The sequence below is a fragment of the Marmota monax genome, unplaced genomic scaffold (genome assembly GCF_021218885.2).
Source record: "Marmota monax isolate L192 unplaced genomic scaffold, Marmota_monax_Labrador192_F-V1.1 WCK01_AAM20220418_F8-fsc00001, whole genome shotgun sequence".
NCBI classification, from domain to species: Eukaryota; Metazoa; Chordata; class Mammalia; order Rodentia; family Sciuridae; genus Marmota; species Marmota monax.
The window spans coordinates 19,102,358-19,129,586 of NW_026693777.1; the positions used below are offsets into that span (position 1 = coordinate 19,102,358).

Genomic DNA, 27,229 nt, shown 5'->3' on the forward strand with positions numbered 1-27,229 from the left:
CAAGCTGAAAGTAGACATGGATATTTAATCACTGATTAATTTTTCCTACCTAGGGGTTAAAGGGAATGTCCAAGGAAATCTCTTCAAAGTGATCACTAAGGATGACATACATTATTATATCCAGGCCAGCAGCAAGGCTGAACGAGCAGAGTGGATTGAAGCTATCAAAAAGCTGACATGACAAGACTCTTGGGGAGCAGGACCAGGATTCCTTCCTCCTACCAGATGATAGACAGGATTTCCTGAGAATGGAGTGTGTAAATACTATCATGTTGGGCTGGGGATGGAGCTCAGTGGATCTGGGTTTGATTTCCAGCATCAAAAAAAAAAAAAAAAGTTTAACATTATACATTTTGCACTGCTTTGGAGTGAGACTGCTGGAGTGAATTCCTCAGGTGCCAGTGGTGGTGCTGTTTCCTTCTCTATTTTCCCATTACCAACCTGGAAAGCTATTCTAGGACAGCCATTAGGCATCAGTATCTTGACTTCTGCCCATCAGGATAGACAGCTATGTCCTTGGATCCCTTTTTGGAACTCTCTGTATATTTAGTTTTTTTTTAATGTGGTGCTGGGGTCAAACCCAGTGCGTCATGTATCCTTTTTGAAACTCTGGCCATTCTGTAATAAATAAAATTCTACTCTTGAAGTAGCTTTCTCTGAAATGTCAATATCTTATTTTTTTCAAATGCAAATCAACATTTGTTTCTGCTTTTAACTTCTAAACAAAGTTTTATAGTTTTCAAAGGTTTCATAAGTTGAGTATGGAAACATTTCAAGTGATCTGTCACTAAGACTTTTTTTTTTTTTTTTTTTGCCCAGGAGCATTCTACCACTGAGGTACATTACTTTTTGAACTGCAAATTGAATCCAGGGGTGCTTTACCACTGAGCTAAACCTCCAGTCCTTATTTCTTGAGACAGGGTCTTACTGAGTTTCTGGGGCTGGCCTGGAACTGGTGATCCTTCTGTCTCAGCCTCCTTGGGGTTATAGGCCTGCACCTCCATTCCTGGAGAAACTTTGGTTTTAGAATGAACACTGAGACAAATAGGTACCAACGAACACCCCCAGTTGGGAGATTAACCTAAAATAGTGAAAAGTCTGTATCATAGTATTTTTAAACAACATTTTTATTATTTTCAAGTTTATACAGTGATCTGGCATAAGCCATTGCCAGTGTTCTTGCCAAGTACAAGTGCTTGGACTTCAATGAATAAATAAAATATGTAACCTATATTTAAGGGGAGTGGCTACTTCCATAGTGCTTAAATAAAAACTTGTCCTCTTAAGACTGAACCGTCTCCTCTATTAATTTTGTCCCATAATAACTGACCAGGATTGGGGAGTCCAAGCTGTTTTACCTTATTCCTACCCTTTAAAGCACCATTTTCTATTTGGCCTTTTGCTAATGTCTAAAGTCTATTGAATTTTATTGCTTTAAAACAATTTTTAAAAAGCGTTTATTGCTTTTTGAGTATTGATTGGTGCTTATCTGAATTAAAGTACACTTGGTTTAATGACTGCCCAATCTCAAAATTGGCACAATGGTGCCTTTACATGGGAAATAGGATTTCTAAGAATTGGAAAGTAGGTGACCTTCAGCTTGAGGCAAATCAGCGAAATGGTACTAGCATTAAAGCTTCTTAAAAATCCCTACCATTTAAATTGTTCTTGATGTACACGTGAATTATAAATGGCTGAAGTATGCCAGCTGAGTAATAACTCTGCTTAGCATGATAGTGATTAACATCTCTATAGCTCCCCAAAGTATCTGAACATTGTATAAGAATCAGCTTGTCTTGCTATAAAATCCATAAAAATAAAAGAAGTTCAAACCTTTCTATTTCCTTTTCACCATTTTCAATTAAGGTATGCACAAACAAGACTCAACCTGTTGCTAATTTGGTTGTCAGAACTAACCATTTGACCACAGAGGCTGAGGTGGAATAAACAGGTAACCATGAATATTTTCAATGAAAAGGCTTTGGTGGAGAATCAGGATTTGGATAGGCTGCTCAACTGTCATTGTCTGTCCTGTTAGAGTTGTTCAGGAATATGTTGTTTACCTTGTCCTCATGTATCTTGTCCTTGTTTTAAGTCAGCATATAGACACTTTAGTTTAGTCTGTTCTCGTCCTCTTATCAGTGAAACACTGATCCTTTCTTTGGCTAGGGTCAACAATTTACAAAATTGTTGCAGAACTGAGCAAAAGGCCCACATAGGATTAAAAAAAAAAAAATCAGTCACCATGGAAACCACCAATATTTTCCAACAGTTATGGCTTTCAAAGTATGAAAACTTCAGTAAACAAAAAAAATTCAATTTCCATGCATACACCAAAGGAGCACCTGTTCATTTTGATGCTAGGAATTTTTATAAAACTTTCTTTGATGTTTCAAATATAGAAGTAAAAATTTTGTGTCAATCTTTAATACATCCAGATTCTATTCCCCATGTGGCATGTTGGCTGGCAAACTTCTTGGAATGGGCCATCTGAAGTTAAGTCTTTGTATTAAAAAGCTCACACAACCTGACAAAGTAAACAAACGGACTAACTTTCATAATTGGCAGAAACTCTTTCACCAATAAATTCTCCTAAGTATTTTCTAGTCAGTTCCCCTTAAAAAAAAAAAAAAAAATAGGATCATACTTTGTTGCCCAGGTTGGCTTCAAACTCCTAGGCTTAAGTAATCCTCCTGAAGCAGGTCTGACTATAGCTGTACACTAGAGCACCCAACTCCAAAAGCTTTAATGAGTTACATCTAGTCCTGGGTTGACTAGGATGAGTTAAGATTGATCTGCAGTGTTTTGTTTTGTTTTGTTTTTGGCACCAGGGATTGAACCCTGGGGCACTTTACCACTGAGCCACATATATTTAGAGACAGGATCTTGCTGAGTTGCCTACGGCCTTGCTAAGCTGCTGAGACTGGCTTTAAACATGAGCCCCTCCTGTCTCAGCGTCCTGAACCACTAGGATTATAGGTGTGCACTACCGCGCCCAGCTGACCTATGTTTTAATAGATGTTCTTAGGGCTAGCAGTAAAGTTCAATAACTAGTACCTCAAATATCCTAAGAGATTAAATCTACAAACACACCAAAGTAAATCAAGATTTTCTACACCCGACTACTGTAGCTGTACCATCAGATATATTACCTGTGAAATTAATTTTGTGCATATACTTTTATAACAACTAGTTCTTGAAGATAAAATGTAAAAAAAACCCCAAAAAACCCACTATAACTGCATTCAGACAGATCTATATTCTGTTATAAAGAGAACCAAAGATCTATGTGGTACCTAGCAGATATTTTAAAGGGGGTGAAAAAATATCAAAAGTTGGGTAATGATACTCAAAATAAGTAAATCAAAGAAGCAGCATCTTTAAATACAAACATACTTTACCATCTTGAATCAAACTCAAGCCAAGTGGTTAGTAGATCAATAAGGACCCAGTATCATAAACTCTCCTAACCACAAGTTGTCATCAATCTCAAATAGGTTAAAAGGCACATAACAATGTCATTCTTTAATTGCATTTTAAGGCTTTACACCCTCTAAGGGTCAATATCACTGTGATTGAGTTAAAATCATTTTCTCTTAAAAGGGTTTGTTGTACATATCCTTTGATAACTTGCTCTTATGTTTCTGCATCTAGACCAAAATAAAGATAAAAGAATTAGGGTCTTATCATTCAGAATGCTTTTAACTGGTGACAAGAAGGAAGAGGCCTATAGTTAAATATCCCAGAAATTTATTTGATGTTTGCTTTAATACATTTTATATAGAAAGATTGGGATTGTTATTGTTTATTTTGGGGGCCCCTGGTAAATCTCACGGAGGCACTGAACTACAAAGGGTGCCAATCTGGAGACATCAGAAATGGAAATCACAAGCCCAATTTTAGGACTGTTCTAAGCTCAAAGATTTTCTCTCGTGAAATTGGGCTGCTCCCTTAAAAAACGTGTCAGAGTTACTGTGTGAAAACAGCTGACATTTAGGAGGACATTTCATGTTTTACAGTGTTGGAATACTTAAATACTTGGAAATAAAAAATATTCGGCTTTGAAGTTTTCAATACTGGAAAACTGTCAAGTCTAGGGTTTACAGCCAAGTCATGTTCCTCAAATTAGACTATGCTTCCCACAAAGTTAATCTTCAGCTTTTGCTTCCATTTCTTCTGCATCATCATCTCCATCCACTTCTGCATTTTCTCTCTCAAGCCTCTCCAGCTGCCTTGCAAGTTCAGTCTCATCTGTATCTGTGACCACCTTGGGCTGTGGAAGCAGAGGCATAATTTCAAAGTGAAGTAGTTAAATAGCAAATTCAATTTCAATTTCAATACTACCATTGCTTAATGTTTTAACTCTTTTCCCTGCCCCAGTACTGGGGATTCAGACCAGGGCCAGTCTACCATTGAGTTACATCCCCAGCCCTTTTCTGAATTTTACTTTGAGGAGGGTCTTGCTAAGTTACCAAAGTTAGCCCCGAACTTGTGATCCTCTTGCTTCAGCCTCCTGATTAGCTTGGATTACAGGTGTGCACCTGGCTAATTTTAACTCTTAAAAAAACCTTTCCTTTCTTAACAACTGTCATATCTATTCACTTTTGAGTGTTGACTTAACACTAACAAATTCTACTAGTTAAAAAATAGAAGAAATTTGAGAAGTACAAGAAAAAGAACTGTGTATTAAAATGGAACTTTATTTTCCATCATCTTTATAATCTAAAACTGTTATCAGTGGATATTACTCCAAGACCAAAAATGTCTTACAAAGAATGTATCTTCTGGGCAAAATAAATTACTGTTCCTTTTCAGAGAAAGAATCATACATATATACACACAAGTACATAGTATGGAAATTATGTTTCAATTCTTGTTGAGCTGAGGGAAAGACAAGAGCTTATTCCTAATTCTAAGGTCCAATTTTAAACATCCCACATTCAAATTCTAACAATAAATTTCTCATTTCTACTGTCTATTTTCTCATTTCTACTGATGTAACATCATCAGTGAATGTAGGCCTGAATGTCCATCCCACAAAAACATTCTAGTGCTGATAGTTCTTATTTATCTATAAAGCCCTTTTTAGGAACTCTCTGAATCAATGATCATTCTATATTTAGTAGATTTACAATCCTAAATATATTCAAAAGGCAGTGATCAGGTATTTTGGAATAAAAATCATTTAAAGGTGACTCAAGTTTCCTACAAACTTTAAGAACAAAGGAAAAATGAAAGCACTGAACTCACCTCCATTTGAACATTGAACACACCCCTCTTTTCCTCAATCTTTTCTTTGATAACAGCCATAGCTTGATTGAGGACAGAGAGACCTTCTGTCCTCTCCAGGGTTGTCGTGGTCATCACATACCGAGGAGGAGCTATTAGATTAATCTAAAGAAGACAAAAACTCAATTATGAATGTACCTATACAACACAACTACTAAGATGTTTGAGGATTTGTTTATTAATCTCCTGCACTAACAAATCATCCCAAAACTCATCTCTCAATTCTGTAGGTTAGCAATTTGGAATGTTTATTAATGTAGCAAAAGCTAACTGATATAATGATATTATCTAGTATCATGATACAGTCCACTACAAGACTATGAAAAATTATGATTTGGGGGTCTATGGTGGCTGACCTAAGTATAGTTATCATTAGCACAATGGTGCTAACTGCCTCTAAACTGAAGAAATCCTTAAGACATTCAATTTTAAGAACATAAAACATGATCTTTCTCATGTGTAGTGCTGGGGATTCAACCCAGGGCCTTGGGTGGAAGAAGACTCACCTTGATGGGCATTGTTTCTGTAGAACAATTCAAACCTGCTCTCAGGGCTTCTTTTACAGCATCAATGCCTTCATAACCATAACAAGCCACTTCAATATCTAAAATTATAAAAATCCAAAAACTGATACCAAAAACACAAGAAACATTTAAAGGTTTAAAAGAATCAGAGATATAGCAAATGTACTAGCATTCAAATGCTTATGAAAAGGTCCATCATCCTATCAATTAGAAATCAATCCCATTAATTTTCACAATTAAAAATATTCGAATATGTAGTAAAACTATCTTCTCATCTATATTAAACCACCTAATAACAAAACTATAGAAGACAAATTTAACAAACACTTTAATAGAAACCTGTCTAGAATTGCTTAGGAATTGCTATTTGACCTAGCAATTCTTAGGAATTAGTCCTAAAGAAAACTATGTAAATGAGTAATTTATGAAATATTATCCAGCTATCAAAAAGAACAAGATTCTTATGCTCTGCAAGGAAAGGTACCAGTGACAACAGAAAAAGTTAGGTGGTGGAAATTCTACATGGTATGATTCAAGTTTTGTAAACAAAAATTATATATGACTGTAGACCACTTTTTTGGGGCGTGATGGTGATTGTGGTGGGGAATGAACTTAGGGCCTCTTGAAGCATGCACTCTACTATTGAACTACATCCCTACTCCTAGTGTATGTTCTTATATAGTATTTGTATAGAAAAAAATATCTCAAAGAAAATATTTCCAGCTATTAGCAATCATTCAGTCCAGAATCAGTCTATTGAAATATTTTTTTTTTTTTGCTGGGCGCGGTGATGCATGTCTGTAATCCCAGAGGCTGAGACAGGAGGATCACAAGTTCAAAACCAGCCTCAGCAAAAGCAAGGCACTAAACAACTCAGTGAGACAAAATTGGGCTGGGGATGTGTCTCAGTGGTAGAGTGCTCCTGAGTTCAATTCCTGGTATTAAAAAAAAAAAAATTTTTTTTTTTCTTTTTCACCCATGGTGCTAGGAATCAAATCCAGGGTCTTGCACACACTAGATAAAGTACTCTACCACCAAATCACACACCCTACTTTAAAAAGAGGCTAACCTCAAGTTAGCTGGACTCATGACAACAATATATACATTTTATGACTCTGAACAAGCAAAAATAACTTCTTGGACTGGGAATGCAGCTCTGTAGTAGAGTGTTTGCCTAGAATGCAAGGGACCCTGGGCTTGATCTCTAGTACTGGAGAAGGGGAAAAGCACCCAAATCTCAAACTTTTCTTATTGTAAAAAATATTAGAATAATTTATACTCGTAGATGCAGAAACATACTCCTTGATAAATCAAATTACTTAACAGCTTTTTTGGAACATGCAAAATATTTTAAAAAATTATTTAGGAAGTCAATTACCTGCTCGAATTTTGACAGCTTGTGGGGTCAAACGCCTATTAATATTGTTAATAAGTACTTCCCGTTCATCTTCATTCAAATCTAAACTATCCAAAATAGATGGATCTCTGATTAAAAAAAACAAAAACAAAACAAAGGGCAAGGTTACAACATCGATAGTTATGAACCATGACACAATACACCACAGAACAATGCATGTAACAATAAAGCACTGGCTTCAGTGTCAGAATTAGAGTTGAAAAGCTGGGCATGGTGTTATATGCCTGTAATCCCAGTAACTTGGCGGGGTGAGGCAAGAGGATCACCAAGTTTGAGGCCAGCCTCAGCAACTTAGCAAGATCTTGTCTAAAAAAAAAAAAAAATCATGCCTATAAGAATGGTAATACCTTAACAAGCAAAGGGAAAACAGTTACAGAAAGTTATGATAGATAAGGAATGGCATGAGTAAATATCAGGTCTGTATAACATGGGGTATAGTTAGGATGCTGAAGGAAGACAAATGAATACAAAGTTGGCAAATGACATATGTTTCATAAAAGAAGAATCATCTATCAATAAATTATCAATAAACGTGAAAAGCTGCTAATAACAATATGCATGCTCACCAATAATCAGGATCATGCAAATCAAAAGGTATTAGCAAAAGGAAAAAAAAAATCTTGAGACACACACCAAATGGTGTTGAGAATAAGGGGATATAGGAATATCTACAAAGTTGTTAGAGGGAATTCAAATTAGAGAAACAATCTGAAGAGTAATTTTGAAAATCAAATCAATAATAAGAATACACGTGTATGTGTGTGCGCACATACTCACACCTATGCACACATAATCTGATGACTTGAAAATTCCATTCCTGTGTACATATCCTAGAAACATGTACACATGTACATGGATATTCACCATAATACTGCTTGAAAATAGAACGAAAGAAAAAACCCCCTAAATATCGCTTAATTTTTTTTTGGTACTGGGGATTGAACCCAGGGGCACTTTACACTGAACCACATCTCTAGTCCTTTTTTTTTTTTTTTAATTTTATTTATTTATTTATTTATTTATTTGAGAGAGAGAATTTTTTACTATTTATTTTTTAGTTTTCAGTGGACACAATATCTTTATATGGTGCTGAGGATCGAACCCAGCGCCCCACACATGCCAGGCGAGCCCCCTACCGCTTGAGCCACAACCCCAGCCCATCTCCAGTCATTTTTATTTTTTATTTTGAAACAGGATCTCACTAAGTTGTCCAGACTGGCCTTGAACTTAGAACACTTGTGGTCTAAGCCACATAAATCACTGGGATTACAGGTGTGTGCCATTGTGCCTGGCTAAATATCTCTTAATAGAGGAAAGACAAAGACAAAATGAAATATTATATGGAAATTAATATGGATGTAGTAGGTATACATCTATTTGAAGAAATTCTGCTCAGTAAAGCCTTATAAGGCAAAAAGATACAAGAGATTAAATGTTAAATATACAAATTATTCTACGTGACTTTTATGGATATGTGTACACGTTGCAAATCCCTTATCCAAAATTCTTAGAACCAGAAGTGTTGTAGATTTTTTTCAGATTTTGAAACATCCGCATATACGGAATACAGTATTTTAAGGGAGGGGATCCAAGTCTAAACATGAAATTCAATTACTTTTCATATATATCTTACACATATATCCTGAAGGTAATTTTATATAGTATTTTTAGTACCTGTTTTTTTTGGAGTGTGTGTGTGAGGTACTGGGCATTGAACTCAGGGGCACTCAACCACCGAGCCACATCCCCAGCTCTATTTTGTATTTTATTTAGAGACAGAGTCTGGCTGAGTTGCTTAGTGACTCACTTTTGCTGAGGCTGGCTTTGAACTCGCCTTCTGAGCCACTACGATTACAGGCATGTGCTATTGCGCCTGGCAGTGTACCTAGATTTTGACTGCATCCCATTACAGGAGATCAGGTGTGAAATTTTCCACTTGTGGCTTCATGTCTGTGCTTTAAAAGATTCAGATTTTGGGGTATTTTAGATTTTTGGATACAGGATGCTCAATGAAATACAATGAATACAATGAAACCATAAAAACAAAATGATAATGATACACACTAGTAATTTCAGAATAGAGGTTACCACTGATACATGAGGGGAATGGGTCTAGAGAGGAAAAGCACTGTTTCTAATGATTTCAGAAGTTTAATTTCTTAATTAAAAAGAAAAACATGGAGCACACACAGCAAAGAATCAGCATTAGTTAAACCTGGGGAACTGCTACACAGGTTGATGAAGCAAGAGAAGAGTAAAAGGGAGTAATACATGCCAAGGCTTAATGGTAATGGAGGAGGTGCTGGAGACAAAAGCTAAAGGGGCAAGCTAGGACCAGTGATGACAGTGAACCAGAAAATATACTGACTGCCTAGGTGTGGTGGCACACACCTGTAATCCCAGCAATGCTTAGGCAGGAGGATTCTAAGTTTGAGACTAGCCTCAGCAACCTGGAGAGACCCTAAGCAACTTAGTGAGACCTGGTCTCAAAATAAAAAATACAAAGGGGCTGGGGGTTTCACTCAGTGGGTTAGGGTTCAATCCCTGGCCAAAAAATAAAATAAAATAAAAAATAAAAGACTGGGCTGGGGATGTAGCTCTATGGGAGAGCACTTGCTGGGCATATGTGAGAATCTAGGTTTGATCCTCAGTACCATAAAATAAAAAAAAAAAAAAAGTAAAAAAAAAAAAAAAAAAAAAAAGAAAGAAAGAAAGAAAGGAAAAAGAAAAAAAAGGCTGGGCATGGTTGGCATGTCTCCAATCTCTGTTGACTTGGGAACTTGAGGCAGAAGGACTGCATGTTCCAGGCTAACTCTGGCAACATAGTGAGAAACTACCTAAAAACAAAAAACGAACAAAAATGCTGGAGATATAGCTCAGTGGTAGAGCGCCCCTGGTTCACTCCCCTGTACTGCAAATAAAGAAATGAAAATGTACTGATCAAAGAGTGCAGAACAGAAGAATAAACAGTGCTTAATGGTTAACAGAACAAACTCTGGATGGAGCCACAATGTCTGGGATTGAATACTGGATCTATGATTTGTTGGCTTGGTTACCTTGAACAAATTATTTACTCTTTTCCTCAATTTCTTCAACTATACAGTAGGGATAATAATGGCACTAAACCACAGATTGTTAGAATTATGAGAAGTTAGCTATTATTATTATTATTCCCACCTTTCTACAATGTGATTAAAAAAAAAAAAAAGTCACATGAAGACAAACTGGAATGGTATGCTGGGGGCTCTACTAGATCCATCCAGGTCTTGCTCATCCACTCTAAAGTTTATACGATCAACACATCCTGGCAGCAAAAAGGCTGGAAAGTAATCTTAGTGGTGAGGCAGCTCTAGAGCATTAACATCTAGGAAGAACTAAGAGGTAAAGAAACAGAGACATCAACTACAGAAAACTGAAAGATTCTGGCTGCTAAATGAAAACAGTGCTTGCTAGAATTTGAGGGAAGGTCAAACATTTTTTTTTTTAAAGTATAAATCAAAGAAACCAGAGAATATTTTTATGCTGATGGAGCAAAATCAACAAAGGGAAAAGATGAAGATCAAAGAGGGAGTAACAGAAATCACTGAGCAGGAGCTGGGCACAGGGTAGCAAAGATTAGATTGAACAGGAAGGAAATGAATTCCAGGAGCACAGAAGAAAATAACAGGTAGGACAGAGATAAGTATGTTCATGATAGTGGGCATAAGTGGAGAAGTGTCATGGTTTGGATATGAAGTGTCCTCAAAGACCCATGTGCTAAACGCTTGGTCCTCAATGCAGCAATGGAGCTTATGAGAAGTGATTGGATCATCAGGGCTCTGATCCTGTCAGTGGGTAAATAATTTGAAGATATTATTGGGAACTATAGAAGTGAGACCTGGTTGGAGGAAAGTCACTGGAGGTATGCCCTTGGGATCTGTATCTTGTCCCTGACCCTTTCTTCTCTCTCTGCTACTTGGCTGCCATGAGGTGAGCAACTTTCTTCTGTTACACACTCCAACCATGATGTTCTGCCTCACCTCAAGTCCCAAGTCATGCAGCCAGTCAACCACTGACTGAAATCTCTGAACTCTTTCCTCCTCTGTTGTTTTTCTCAGGTTATTTGTCACAGTGATGAAAAGCTAACATGAGAAGTCCTTGTGCAATGGCTTCTATTTTCTTTGTAAAATAAAAAGGGAAGTGAACACACCAGCTAAGAGTGAGAGAAGAGAGGTAGAGTGTTTCTGACAAAGAACATAGAAAAGCTCTAAAACAGTCACTATAAAAATGGGAGGAAGAACTGACAAACAGCAGAGAGAATGTGAGGCAGCAGTGAAGATCCAGCAGAGGTTGGAAACCATGAATATACAGCGGCACCAACCTGTGAAACTGATTTTTCCTAGCAGCACTCAGCAGTCTATAAGTACACAGAAAGAAAGCAGGAACATCAGTCCAAGGCTGGATGTAACAGAAGGGAAAACAGGGCAAAAGCTCATGATATTGACAAGAAAGTTCTTGAAATGATAGTTCATGGCATCTACACTGGGTAAGAAAGAGAAAGCAGGAAAGGGTGAAAAGACAAAGAAAAAAAAAAAAACAGGTTTAGAGTAGAGAGTATAAACCTAGTGAGTATAACACAAAAAGGAAGTACACAATTTAGGGTCCTAAGACTTGGAATAAGCATTTATAATATAAGAATTTAAGAAACAGAGTAGGACTAAGTGGGAGCCAAGACAGAAAGAACAGAATATGCATACATGCCAAGGTGGCACACACTTGTAATCCCAACTGCGAGGGAGGCTGAGGCAAGAGAACTCCAAGTTCAAGGACAGGCTGGGCAACTTAGTGAGACTCTGTCATAAAATAAAATAGGGTTGAGGATGTGATTTAGTTGGTAGAGCACTTGCTTATCATGTGTGAGGCTCTGGGTTTAATTCCTAGTAACTAAAACACATGGGTGCACACAAATAGAATATGTGGATTAAAGGTTTTAGAGGCACAGCAAAACCTGCTGATAAAAAGGCCCAGAGTGAAACATGGAAGAATGGCTAAAATGGCATGGTTGAAGGTCAAAGAAATGAGGCAGAGTAAATAAGAAATTATAATTTTGGATGAGATATCCACACTGGTCTGAAGTCATCTATAATAAATAATGAAACCAGGAAATAAAAAATAATGTATAATGGAGTAGTGTTAGATGAAAGCAAATGGGTTATGAACTATATAACTATTGTATATGAAATTACAAAGACTTGACTATGTAGGATTGTCCTAATGCATGGGGCTTTTGTTTAATTTTTTGGTACCAGGGATTGACCCAGAGGTATTTTACCACTTAGCCATATCCCCATCCCCCCTTTTATTTTAATTTTGAGATAGGGCCTAGCTAAGTTGCGGAGGCTGGCTTTGAACTGGCAATCCTCCTGCCTTGGCCTGCCAAACTACTGGGATTACAGGTGTATGCCACCATGCCCAGCTAGCATGGGCCTTTTTGTACTTAAGATATTTTTATCTAAATATGGCAAGGACTTAATAAATGGATGGTGTGAGTAAAATGCTGGGCTATCAACCTGTATGCCAGACCCAACAGCTGACATATCAGGACAAGCAGAATCAAGGTGTTCTTACGAGACTGCATGCTTAAATGCATCATAGGCACCATAACCAGGTCTCTTGTATTTGTCATCAAAGACCCAGGCAGTCCTCTGGAACAGGCTTTCCAGTTGCTCATCCTTGGTATATTCTAATACCTCAGCAACATGACGAAGAATGCTATAAACCTAGAAACAGAATTAAAAGCTCAATAATTTCAAGAAATCTATAAAAACGTTATTGCTACATTTCAGTAGATAGCATAATTTGACAGTAATTCTTTAACAACAAAAGTTCTCCATACTAGCTTTTTTGAGCTAAAAAGAAATATTCACTTTCTCATAATAATGTATTCAAGTGAGTATAACACATAAAGGAAGTACACAATTTAGGATCCTAAGACTGGGAATAAGCTTTGACAATGGGACCAATTAACATCTCTGAATTTGTTTCATTTGGGAAAGGGAGCTACTGCAAAGAGCTCTTACATGTATCAGATATATACAAACACATACTCTAAATAGAAAATTGGTGTATAAACATAAGTTCTTATTACTCCACATGAAAACATAGAACCAATTGAAACTTTAAGATTTCTTTTTCTCTGCTATCATGTAACAATTATCCTTCAGCATCACTCACTTGCAAAACTACTTTTCTAAGCTCCCAAAAATAACACAGGATTTAAGAAAAGAAAAAGTATTTGTTTTTCACATATACTTTTTAGTTGTAGATGGACACAATACCTTCATTTAATTTACTTATTTTTATGTGGTGCTAAGGATCAAACCCAGTGCCTCACACACGTGCTAGGCAAGCACCCTACCACTGAGCCACAACCCTAGCCCTGAGGAAAAGTACTAATATTGGCTGTTTCATTTTATCACCTTATCATTCTGGTAACTTTTTTTTTTTTTTTTGAGACAGATGAAGTCTTGTTGCATTGCTCAGGCTGGTCTTAAACTTGTAGGTCCAAACAATTCTCCTGTCTTGGCCTCTTGAGTAACTGGGACTATAGGTACATGCAATCGTGCTGGGCAAGTTTAACAATATAAGGGAGACCCCCCCCCCCAAAAAAAAAAAGAGGAATGTCTTAGAACATTCCTCAAACTTGGTGGGACTTGAGATTCTGCATTGCTATTAAGTAGTGGGGTAATGCCAATGGCCCATGTTGCTGCTCCAAAGACATTATGAATGTTAAGGTCCTATTAAAAAGAGATTATACTGATAGTATTTTCAAAGATATAAACCATAATATATTTTACTGATGTGGGAATGCATTAGTAAAACAGAGACAAAGAGAGACCCAGATAATAGTCTGATGGGCATTAGACTTTTTTTCTCTTTTATTGAAATTTAAAAAATTGGAACATTACTTCCTTGGTATTTTATCTAGAGGACAGGACCGCACATGACAGAAAGGAACAAAAGATACCAGTGGAAAACACAGAAACCATACACAATGGTATTAAGAAAGGAGGGTCCTGGGGCTGGGGTTGTGGCTCAGCGGCAGAGAGCTCGTTAGCATTTGTGAGGCCCTGGGTTTGATCCTCAGCACCACATAAAAATAAATAAATAAAATAAAGGCACTGTCCCCAACTACAACTAAAAAAATAAATATTAAAAAAAAAATAGAAAGGAGAATCTGAACTGAGGGTATAGCTCAGTGGTAGAGTGTGTGCTTAGAATGAACCAGCCTTGCAGTCCACCACCAGTATCACAAAAGGAAAGAGAGAGAGAGAATGATCAACCGCCTTATTAATAACAGGTTCCTGTTTTGATATTTTAACATTTGTCTCTGCTACCTTTACCTGAGAACAGTGTTGAAAGATAAGAACTACATTTTACACATCCCAGTCAGAAATAAGCTAAGCTGGTGGAATGTGATGATCATTATTATCCAAAGTACTTCATCCAAAGTATGAAGACAGGAATTGGTGTGAATATACTTTGTATACAACCAGAGATATGAAAAATTGTGCTCTATATGTGTAATAAGAATTGTAATGCATTCCACTGTCATATATAAATAAAAGATAAAAAATTAAAATTAAAATAAAAAAAAAAAAAGAAAAGAAATAAGCTAAGCTACCACATGTGGTGGCATATGACTGCAATCCTTGTTACTTGAGAATCTAAGGCAGGAATATCACTTTTTCCCCCTCTTTTTGGTGTTGGGGGATTGAACGTAGGGCCTCACACATGCCAGGAAAGTACTCTACCACTAGGTCATATCCCCAACCCTAGGAAAGCCTACTGAGTTCAAGAGTAGCCTGGGCAACATAGCAAGACCCTATCTCATAAAAATAAAATGGGAGTTGGGGTTGTAGCTCAGTGGAAAAGTATTTGCCTAGCATTTGTGAGGCACTGGGTTCGATCCACATTAAACAACAACAACAACAACAACAACAACAACAAATAAAGGCATTCTGTTTACCACTACCAGAGTTAACTTAATCTATAATGGCCTCAAAACACTAACTTCTAGTACTGACTTGAGAACATTAGATCACTAGAAATGCTTTCTGGTAGTGGCTTGATGAGATAAATAACATTGTAATTGTACTTTTCTGGAATTAAGTCTTCAAATTAGATTTCCATGTAACACATAATTGAAAATAGAGTAACAAAAAAATGAAAGTTTTTGTTTTTCATTTTTCTGCCAGGAAAGGCATATGCTGATATTTATTAAATACAGTGCACAAATTTGACTCAAAAATGAACTTACGGTTTTAGATTTTGTGAATTTGTCTTCACATTTGATTGCTTCCTCTGGAGAAACTCTTCTTTTTGACAAATCGATATATCCTATGAGAAAATTTTGGAAAAAATCATCAAGTGCCAGCATACCATTCTGACCAATTCTTACAACCAAGTTGATTACTATAATCTTACAATTATTCCTCACTAAAATCTTATCAACAAAAACTGTGTAAGAAAGATGAGAGATTCTGATCTGTTTTCAGAAATGTCTTTTAAAACAGTCTCTATTACTTTGGTGGAGGAAATTAGCTAGTCAAATGACTCTCTTTCCTCTACTTTCTTCCCTGAGCTTTTACAGAGTAGAAAGTCACTCTGATTTGGTTTGGTTTAAGAGGTTAACCTCAACAGAGGTCACATACAGACATCAAAGGAACATATTAAAATTGTCATCTAGCAAGTGACTACCATATCCAAGTGACAATGATAGACGCTTTACTTAAGCACCTCATTAAACTCTTACAACAATTCTGCATAGTAGATCTTTCTTCTAGGTTAACTTGTCAAGGTGCATCTGTAATCCCAGTGGCTCAGGAAGCTGAGGCAGGAGAATCACATGTTCAAAACCAGCCTTAGCAATTTAGCAAGGCCCTGTCTCAAAATAAAAAAGGGCTGGGGATGCAATGGTTAAGCACCCCCAGGTTCAATCCGTGGTACAAAAAAGAAAAATAAGTTCTAGTGTGGCAAAAACCCGCAAACTTGTTCCTTGTTAGGATTTCCAGTGCAATGCTAAATAACAGTGATGAGAGTGAACATTCTTGCCTTGTTCTCTATCCTAGAAGAAAGTCTATCTGTAGTTTTTTTCCTAGACACCCTTTATTAGATTAACAAAATTCCCTTCTATTTCTAGCTTGCTAACTTTTTATTAATGAATGAGTATTGAGTTTTGTCAAATGCTTTTTTACATTTATTAAAATGAATGACTGGAATTCCTTTGACATTGTTAATGTACCTGGACTGTTTCAGATTCTGAGCATTTCTTTCCTCAAAAAAAACCCATGATTTATACATAGTAAACTTCACCACTTTAGTGTACAATTCTGAGTTTTGTTAAAAAATACAGTCATGTAACCACTACAATCAAGAACCACTAACCCTTAAATCACTGTAAAAAAACCGAACAGGTTTTGTTGTGAATATACATTTTAATTTCACACGGATAAATACCAAGAAATTGGTATTGTTGGGTTGCATAGTACATGTACTTAATAACTGCCAAATTGTTTTCTAAAGTGCATGTACCATTTTTGCATTTCCATAAGCAGTTCGTATCTATCAGTTTTTTTTTTTTAAAAATATTTTTTAGTTGTAGGTGGACATAATACTTTTATTTTATGTATGTATATGTGGTGCTGAGGATCAAACCCAGGGCCTCACATGTGTTAGGTGAGCATTCTACCACTGAGCCACAACCCCAGCCCCCCAGCCCACACTTTTTTTTTGAGAATAGTCTCACTTGTTGCCCAGGCTGGACCCCAAACTTCTACACTCAAGCAATACTACTACCTAGACTCTCAAGTAGCAGGGACTATAGATGTATACCATTGCATGCCCCAACATCATTTTGTTTTGTGGTGCTGGGTATCAAACCCAGTGTTATTAATGTGTATTTCCTAATGACTAATCTTGTTCAACATCTTTTCATGTGCATATTTGCTATTCATTTTCTTCTTTGGTGAACTATATATTCAAATCTTTCTCTCATTTTTTAAATGAGTAGTTTAGGAAAATATTTTAGGTGGTTAAAATAATCTGGTTTGTTTTTATCCCATCCAGTTGTCCTACCACCATCATTTAAGGGAGTTACTTCTACTCAGTTACTTCTGCACTTCTGTTGATCAATTATATTAATAAGAGTATAATCAAGTTTTTTCTCCCTTTTTCCTCTTTCCAGTACTGAGAATTGAACCCAGGGATGCTCTAACACCAAGCTATGTTTCCATCCCTTTCCATTTTTTATTTTGAGACAGGGTTTAAGTTGCTGAGGCTGTTGTGATTCTCCTCCTGAGCCTCTAATGTAGACTGGATTACAGATGTGTGCCACCATGCCCTGCTACATAAAGTTTTGAGTGTTAAACCAACTGCATTGCATTCCATATACTCTACTTGGTCATGCTTTACTATCCTTTTTATACATTGCTGGATTTGCCTTTTTAAAAAAATTTTCTTTATATTGCTAGGGGTCAAACCCAGAAACAGAGTGCCTGCCCTGCATGTTGGGCAAGCCCTTTTTTACCTCCTCCTCCTCCTCCTTTTAATATTTTACTTGTGGGTAGACACAATACCTTTGTTTATTTATTTTTATGTGGTGCTGAGAATCGAACCCAGTGCCTCACATATGCTATGCAGATGCTCTACCACTGAGCTACAACCCCAGTCCCTCCCCTTTCTACCTTCTTAAAGTCAAAACCTAGATAACTGTTTGCAGATTTTTAATGTTTTATAACACAAGCAATTAAAATTATAAACTTCTCAAGCCTTCTTTAATATATGGATTATTTAGATGAGCTTTTTTTTTTTTTTTTGTGGTGTTAGGGAACGAACCCAGGGCCTTGTACATGTGAGTCAAGCACTCTACCAACTAAGCTATATCCCCAGCCCATTAATTGTGCAAATACTTATTTTTTCCACTCAAGATATAATGATATTGATTTTAAACCAAGTTCTGGTGTGATCCAAGAACATACTTTGTAGCTAGGCGTGGTGAAACATGCCTATAATCCCAGTGACTGAGGAGGCTGAGAAAGGAGGATCATAAGTTTGAGGCCAGTCTCAGCAATTTAGTGAGACCCTGCCTCAAATTAAAAAATTTAAAAAAAGGGATAAAATACAGTTGTAAAGCACCCTGGGTTCAACGCTCAGCACTCAAACCAAAAACATACTTTATATGTACTATTTCAATACTTCCAACGTTGAAATCATTGCTCAAATTATCCTCTATCTTGGTGAATATGGCATGCACACGTGATAAAATGCATATTCGTTTTCTGGAAGTAATGTTCTCTCTATGTAACAGTCAGGTAAAGGTCTTTATTGGTTTTCTTTTTTTAGTGTAGTTGTTCTATCAGCTGTTCAGAGTTTCAGCAAGATCCTGTCTCAAAAAAGGGATTGGGGATGTGGCTTAGTAGTTGAGTGCCCACCTCTGGCTTCAATCTCTGGTGCATTTACACAAATCTAGATGGCCTCACTATATTGCTGAGGCTGGCTTTAACTTGGAATCCTCCTGCCTCAGCCTCTTGAGCTGATTACAAGCATGTATCATTGTGCCTGGCTAAACTCATCACTATCTTAAGTGATAAATAAATATGTTTTTTCTTTAATATAGATCCCTATGATAAAGTTAATAACTTAAACACAGTAAGAGATTAATAATAATAAAACAGAATAATTAGAACACCATTGTATAGTAAAAGTTATGTGAACATAGTCTCTCTTGAAAGAGTTAAGACAAATAACATTTATGGAATGTGAATGGTTAGGAAACCATGGAAAGTGAAACCAAGGAAAAGGGTGGATTACTGTATTAACTATATTTTCTGTATTCTTTTTTATTTATGTTTATTTCTATTACACACATTAGCAAATGCTTTACCATTAAACTATACTTGCAGCCCATGAATTCCTGTTTTTTTTTTTTTTTTTGAGATGGGGTCTTGCTATGTTTCCCAGGCTGGCTCCAAAGTGAACCTCATTCCTCAAGTAGCTGACTATAGGCATGAGCCATCACACCTGGCTTCTAGTTTATATATTCTGACATTTGTGGCTTCAATGACTAGAATAAGAATGTCCCTTAAGACTAGCCCCAAATCAACCCAGGAAATACCAGACAATAGGCAGAAGCCTACAACTTAGCCAATTCTAAATTGTTTATCCTGCCCTGGCCTAGGATTTCCCGCAATTCCTTCTGCTTTCTGACTAAAACTTCAAGGTATGGCATGGCATGGGAATACCCCTTCTCTCAAGAAATATAATAAAAATCTTCCTTTGATGGCATTGACCTCTCTGTGCCATCAGTCATCTTCAACAAATTAAAATCTTAAGTGTACAAAAAAGACAAACAGTTTAATGCATTAAAATTTTTTTTTTTAGCTGTAGACAGACACAATACTTCCTCACAAATGCTAGGCAAGTGCTCTACCACTGAGCTACAACCACAGCCTGATAAATGAATTTTAAAAAAATTAATAAGAGGGGTAAAATAGTATTTTACAATTACTCACATATTTCTCATATTTTTTTTACCGTGAAGAATTTCCTTTATCATTTCTTTATTTATGCACGTGTGTGTGTGTGTATATATATATATATTTAGTTGTAGGTGGACAGAATATCTTTACTTATTTGTTTTTAAGTGGTGCCAAGGACCAAACCCAGTGCCTCACACATGCTAGGTAAGTATTCCACCACTGAGTCACAATCCCAGCCCCCGCTTACTATTTCTTATAATGCAGCTCAATTCAGCAATTGATTCTCTTAGTTTCTATTTACCTGAAAATGTCTTTGTTTTGACTTTCATTAATCAATATTATCTTAGGATACACAATTCTCATGTGACAAATTTTTTTCCTTTCATTGGCTTAAAAATATTAGGCCTCTATTATTTCCAATAAGAACACCATAGTAATTTGTATCAGCATTCTTATGTATGTAACATGTTATTTTCTTCTAGTTATTTTCAAGATTTTCTTTCCTAGTAAATTTGGTGTGCATAGACATAGTTTCATTAGCATTTACCCTGTGTGAAGGCTATACTTTGCAAAATTTACTTTTCTAAACAGATATAGAAAACTTTTGGCTGTTACTTTTTCAAACATACTTTCTGCCCCCTTTCTCTTGTCTCTTCTATTATAATAGAGCTTTTGATATTGGGTAGATGATTGAGGCTCTCTACATATTTTTGTACCCCTATCTTTTCTGATTTGTTTATTTTCAATGAACCATCTTCAAGTTTCACTGAGCCTTCTGTTTTCTTCAATCTATTGTTAGCCCATACAGTGAATTTTTCAGATATAATTTTCAGTTATGATTTATATTTATTTCTTCTTTAAAAAGTTTTAAACTTCTCTAAGATCTCATTTTGTTCATTCCTTACAAGTATATTTTCCTAATATCTTTAAGCAGTTATAACATCTGATTTTAAATCTTATCTCCTAATTCCATCATTTGGATCACTTCTGAGCCAGTCTTCAGTGACTGCCTTCTCTTTCTAGAGGTTATATTTTCCTATTTCTTTGTATGTATATTAAGTCAACTTTACACTGCTGTGACCAAAAATATCTGACAAAACAACTTAAAGGAGGAGAAGTTTATTTGGGACTATTTGAGAGGTTCAGTCCATGGTTGCCTGATTCCACTGCTCTGGACCTAAGATCAGGTAGAATTATCATGGCAGAAGGGCCATAATAGTTACTATCCAGCACAATAGTTCAAATTATTAATTCTTCAAATGGATCAATTCACCAATTAACTCACAGTCCTTATAAACTAATCACTTCACCTTTTTAACATTCCTGGCACTGTCACATAGGCTTTTGGGAAATACTTCATACCCAAACCATTTAACAGAATGTTTAGCAATTCTGAATGCATCCTGGACATTGTTGAGTATTTGGCAGAGACTCTGGATTCCTGTGAGCTACTCTCTTTTTTTTTTTTAAAAGAGAATTTTAACATTTATTTTTCAGTTTTCAGCAGACACAACATCTTTGTTTGTATGTGGTGCTGAGGATCGAACCTGGACCGCACGCATGCCAGGTGAGCGCGCTACTGCTTGAGCCACATCCCCAGCCCCCTGTGAGCTACTCTTAAGAATAGGATCCCAAGTTCAAAGCCAGCCTCAGCAACTTAGCAAGACCCTATTTCTAAATAAAAAATAAAAATGGCTGGGGATGTGGCTCAGTATTTAAGTACTCCTGGGTTCAATCGCTGGTAACGGTACCCCTGCCCCCATAAAAAAAAATGATTTTTAAATTCCACAACTCAGGAAGCTGAGGCAGGAGGATTGTAACTTTGAGGCCAGCCTTGGCAACTTAGCAAGACCTTGTTTTAAAACAAAATACAATAAAAATGGTTAGGGAGTAGCTCAGTAGTAGGGTACCCCTGGGCACAATCCCCAGTATCCCAATTAAAAAAATATATATTTTAATAGGCAATTTACTGTCTGTGGGAAGTAACTGAAATCTTCAGATTTTAATCCTGTTAGGCTGCTTGCTTAGACACTACTCTCATATGTTAGTAGTTCATGGGTCAGCCAGAGATTTGGGCAGAATTTACATACAGACTTAAGGGGTCTTCCTTTGTGGATTTCTCCTTTAATGCTATCATTACTACCATTTTCCACCTGCTATGATTGTCTAAAATACAAAACTGCAAAATATAAAACATCCAGTGTAGTTCCTTTTTTCAAAGTATTGACTTGCCTTCAGTTTTGGCCTGCTTTTGCTTTTTTCTCATTGTCTTTTGGTAGCTGTATTTTTATGTGTCCAGGGTTTATATATGTACATAGTCCTGATAAATAGCTCTTATGTTAAAAGTTTCATCTAATAGGACCCTAACCCTTTTGTATGGGCTCTTCTGCACTGATTTTTTCTTTAATCCTACCCTCTAGGATCTAGATCTAGATCTTCCCCTATCAGAATATTCAAAATCTCATTTTGAATAAAAACACACTGATTTATTTAACAAGTCTCCATTTTGATTGTTTCTTTTTAATTAATACTGTACAAATGCTGCTTAGAAATAGTTATATGTATTTAGCCAGGCACAGTGGCACAGCCTGTAATTAAATAAACAAATACTAACCCAAGTGGTCTTGCTTAGATGGCTAACTGACATACTTCTCCAGCAACTTTGGTTTATAAAAAAGAAAGAAAGGAATTTTTAAACAGTAGTACACAAATTAAAAATACATATATTTAAAAATAAATTGATTTAAATTCTTATAATTATTTTATTAATTTTTCTCTCCCACTCCTTTTGGGTAGTATTGGGGATAGAACCCAGGGCCTTGGCACATGTTCTTGAGCTGAATTACACCTCCAGACTATAATTTTAAAAGTTTTAAGATATTTTTCTCTTACCTTTTTCTTTGTCCACTCTAATAACAACCACACATTCATTCCTGCCAATTCGGATGAGTTTGTTTATAGAACGGATACGCCGTCTGGATAATTCACTGAGAAGAATCATGCCTTCAATGTTGTTGTATTCTAGCAAGCTGACATAAGCTCCCATTTCAGCAATGGACCTTACATTCACCATCACTACATCTTCCACCTCAGGAAATTTGTGTTGGTAAAATCTACAACTTAGACCCGGCATTCTGCAATTTAAGCAAGAGAATCAAATTAAGTGTTCAGTTAAGGTCAAAATAAATGTCAATTTTCTACATTTTGCCAGTGAAAGTAAATAAAAGATAAATATAGTTATTTGTTTTCTCATCTCTTTGAACTTCTTAAATAGTATCAGAAAACAGATGGGTATCCAGGAACCAAGCTTTAATTTTTATTTTGCTCTACCTTTTGTAAGCTTGGGTGATCCTTTGCCATGAGTTTTAGCGAAATCATAAAAAATAATGACCATCTATAAAGTACTCTGAGACTTAAGGATTAAAGGAATATTCAAGAATAAAATACTATTTTATTACTACCACTTTAAAGAATATGAAATGATGGGAAGCATCACCACTGTTATAAACTTGTCAGCAAAATCCAAGCTACTCTTTCTCCGAGTCAGTTAAGATTGCATGTTACCACCCAATAAGTAAAGGGAAGAATTTTCTGACAACTTAACCCTTAGCCAATATACCAATGATATATACAATCTTTTTTATTTTGTAGTGCTGGGAAATGAATACAGGGTCTCAAGCACACCAGACAAATGCTCCAACCCTGAGTTACATCTCCAGCCCATTATCACTTATTATAGCCAAAATTAAAGTATCAGATATCAAGGAAACCAAAACCTAAAAATTTATTAATAACAAAATGTTTAACAATTTTTTTTCCTTTTAAAACACACTTTCCCCTCTAATTTTTATTTTGTTGAGTACCCAATTTTGAGAACAGCTTTATAAATCTTCGTTTACTACAAAGTTCAAGTTTCTCTCAACCTCTAGGCTACTTTCAGTACCACCTTTCTTATGATCCATAAGCTGGCATTATGTCATGGGTAGAAGTATATTTGAACAAAGAGGCTCTCAAATTAATAGTGGCTGATGATTTTCATGTTTTTCTATTAACCTTAACCCATTTACTGTTGGCAGAGTTCAGAAGACAGGGAGTAATAGGACCTAAAAGCCTAAGAAAAATCTGTGAAAACTTATTTAATAATATTTTTGTTAACAGGGAAATATGGCTGCCAATAACTGACTTTAGGCAGACCACCTACATTCAGCATATGGAACACCAGAGTTATGCTGCAGTGCAGTAATAGAGCTGCCACCTGTCACCCATGTACACCTTACCACTGGGAAGATATCCATGGGACTTATATATCCTTCCATTAACTACCAGGTCTTATATGATCTGGCCACCGCCTATCTCCTTGAGGTACCACTTTCTCACTTATTTCCACCATTTTACAGATAAAGAAGTTGAGGCACAAAAACAACTTGCTCTTTCATATACTGATACCTATGAAGTTTGGATCCAAAGTCTTTGTTCTTATAAATCAGTATATATTTTCTCTCAGTATTACTGGAAAATGTGTTGCAGTAAAAAAAATCTTAAACAAAAAGCAACTTCAATATAGATATTCAGTGTTGGTAGCATATACTACAAATTCAGGCAAACTATTAGCATCAATCTATCTTGTTTAACAAAAAACAACATATGTGGCAGTGAAGTATTTTTCTTGTAGCTTGACAACATAAGGATTTAGCAAACAAAGGAAGCAGACACTCAATGGCCAGAATTATCCACTAAGAAACAGCTGAAATGGTTGTTTTATTTTAAAACAGGGCTCTTTCAGGGGTGGGGGAGCAGCTGTTGTCAAATATCTGTACATAATTATATTTGAAAGTTTAAAGAGTCTCAAATAGATACCAAATTAATGATATGGAGCAATTTTTAGAGATTTAACAGATATCAACTACATTTTCTTTTTTTTTTTTTCACCAAGTTTCTCCAAAAAGTAAAAGTGATGCTTTCAGGGAAACAAGGTTTAATTTAATGGTTAACAAACATAGGAAGTTAGAAAATAGGGTAAGAGAATCCTGAAAAGAGACATAAAAACTACTTCTTTAGGAGGCAAAAAAATCTCTTCGTAAGGTACAGAATAATGTAATGCTGCCAATGATGTTATTCACAGCAATGAAGGAAAGTAGCTAGTCACTACAACCATCTGCATATTGTTTAATAGATTTGAACATGTCATCTTATGAAATGCTAGTAACATTTTTTAAAGTGAGTTTAAAAAAAAAAAAAAAAAAAAAACTAGCTTCCCCCCGCCCCCTCAGGAAAACAGAAACCACACTAGATATTTACTTGGCCTTTCCTATCATTTTCAAAACATTCAGATTTTTTAAATTTGGACTTCAACAAGTGTCAAGTCAGGCCAGTAGCCACTTGTTCTGCCCTACTTACTATCTATAGTTGCTAGGGAAAGGTTCCCTTTGAACTGTTTTTCTCATCAATACTTCACAGGTTTGTGAAGGTGTCAATTGAAAATATATGTAAAAATATTTTAAAAGTGTATCATACTACCCTAAAATTCAAAAAGGCAAACGAAGTATCATTTCCATTTTATAACTTAATTTGTTAATCTACTAGGTACTATACATTACTGATATAAGATTCTTACCTAAGGAATTAAATATAAAGTTGGAAACAATCTAGTATGCAAACAATTACAATATAAAGTACTACAAAAGACATAGTGAAACAATCAGTTAACAGGGAGCCAAGAAATAGAAATATTAAATGACTTCCTCAATGATAAATGCATACCAATTACTAAAGCAAAAGCTAAACTCAAGTCTTCTGACATTAAATCTGGAGTGTCTAACTAGAGAGCTTCAATAGGCCAAAGCACTACACAGCTATGTGTTCTGATATAAAAGAAACCAATTACCTTTTGAAAGATAATAACCAAACTTCACACTAATTTCAAATACTCTGCATTGTCAGTAATGTTGCCAGTGGTCGGTAGGACTTATCCCTTAAACCAGGGCATGGTTAAGTCACCATAATGGATACAGAAGTCTACATTCCTTTCCAGTGTATTGTGTTGGGAAAACTCATGCGCCTCTAAAATAATTCTTGGTTTGTAAGTGCTATACAAACAAAACTTTCAAACTGTCTCAATCGGGAGAAGAAAGTTAGGACTTCTTTGTCCTTTCTCAAAAAAAAAAAAGTGCTTCTTGCTTAACAAAAATTAAAGCAGCCTAAGTTTGGCGGATAACTAAAGGGACCGTACGATGTATAGGCATTTAACTCTAAAATTTTGGCTTTTAGTTATGCAAAATTCTAACGTCTTAGAATTTTGCATTCTCACAGTTTCCAAAATGAGACGAACAGATACTAACAATATTCAAGGGATGATTCATTCTACAGAAACGCACAACTCGAGGGATAAGATATCTTAAACTTCAGTTTTAATTATCAGATTAATAAACTATTCTACGACCCAGCTCTTTTCCGCATGGGAGCCCATTCTACTGGTTGTCTGAGAGAGTCAGGTATGAATTCCAGAGAATTGGGAAATTTCTGGCAATATCGCTGGGCGGGAGAAGTGGGGACATACAGATTTAAAATAATTCTTAGACTAGGAAAAAGGCCAAGCGCTCAGCGCCCCGGAGCAGGGATGGGGTGTCAGGGCGTTTTCCCGAGGTCGCCCCACCTCGGGGCATGCTCTCTTTAAACATACTGAAGAGGGAGTAAAATCCACTTGGCCCACTTTCCTTCCCGAGATTTCTCCGCTGATACAACGCTGGCTCTGGCACACAGGAAGACCGACACAGAGCCGGAGAGGAGGCCCTGACTGAATCAGCGGGCGGTGGCGATGGTGTCCAGACACTTCCCGCGCCGGGTCGGGAAAAGGAGGGGGAGTTAGTTCCGGGCCTACCCTGTCGACCACTCCTGTCAGTAGACAAACTAACGTTGAGTTCTCGGGTAAACCGAACTGCGGGATTAGTCACCTGAGGTATGTGTGTGAATCCCGCACTAAAGTCCCGCGTGGAGCTCTTTAGTCCGAACGATCAGACTTGGTAGATCCGTACCAGCCGCCCAGCCGCCGCAGCGTGCGCCTCGCACAACCCCAGCGCGCATGCGGAACCACCTCGCACCACGCAAGCGCCGAAGTAAAAGGCCCCTCCTCTCCATCGATCATAGAGTGTGGGTCCTCCGAGGACCAGGGATGTGGACCACAGAAGGATCTAAAAATTACGTTTTCTAGCTATCTTTAGATTTTTACAAGTAACCTCCGAGGCGTGGCAAGCAGGCAAGATTCTGATTCGTTATCCTCTAAGAATAAGTCCCCTCAAAGTTTTAATTAACCATGAGATGGCGCTGTGACTAGAGACGAAAGATGGAGGAAGAGAAGAGGTGTTCTCTTTTTTCGCTCAGCACGTGCAGCGATTTGCTCAGCAGCCAGGGAGCTGGAAGGGGAGGGGCTGGGAGTCGAACCGGAATTCCGCGGTGCGCGCGCCTTCACGTACGGGCATCGTCTG

At 36.7% G+C, this 27,229-nt stretch overlaps 2 protein-coding genes across 2 annotated transcripts in view; one reads left to right on the forward strand and one right to left on the reverse strand.

The window, feature by feature from the left end:
- Plek2 (pleckstrin 2) overlaps window positions 1-2,239 on the forward strand; it is a 28,782-nt gene extending 26,543 nt beyond the window's left edge. The window contains exon 9 of the mRNA XM_046461893.2: window positions 54-2,239. Within this exon, the coding sequence (XP_046317849.1) occupies window positions 54-181 (128 nt within the window). The 3' untranslated portion in view covers window positions 182-2,239. The remainder of the gene's footprint in view (window positions 1-53) is intronic.
- A 1,494-nt stretch (window positions 2,240-3,733) lies between these two features.
- On the reverse strand, window positions 3,734-26,859 carry Eif2s1 (eukaryotic translation initiation factor 2 subunit alpha). The gene is made up of 8 exons (XM_046461897.2): window positions 26,699-26,859; window positions 22,641-22,882; window positions 15,530-15,609; window positions 12,838-12,989; window positions 7,192-7,298; window positions 5,796-5,893; window positions 5,251-5,394; window positions 3,734-4,273 (listed from the first exon to the last, which is right to left on the reverse strand). The coding sequence occupies exons 2-8, from the start codon at window positions 22,879-22,881 to the stop codon at window positions 4,148-4,150; spliced, it is 948 nt and encodes a 315-aa protein (XP_046317853.1). The 5' UTR covers window position 22,882; window positions 26,699-26,859; the 3' UTR covers window positions 3,734-4,147.
- Between the last annotated feature and the right edge of the window lie 370 nt (window positions 26,860-27,229).

Coding starts and splice junctions, on each gene's coding strand:
- Eif2s1 (XM_046461897.2), bottom strand. CDS start 22,881: ATGCCGGGTCTAAGTTGTAGATTTTACCAACACAAATTTCCTGAGGTG. Junction 15,610..22,640: donor TAGAGTGGACAAAGAAAAAG/GTAAGAGAAAAA, acceptor ATTTTCTCATAG/GATATATCGATTTGTCAAAA. Junction 4,274..5,250: donor TGTTCAATGTTCAAATGGAG/GTGAGTTCAGTG, acceptor CTGCTTCCACAG/CCCAAGGTGGTCACAGATAC.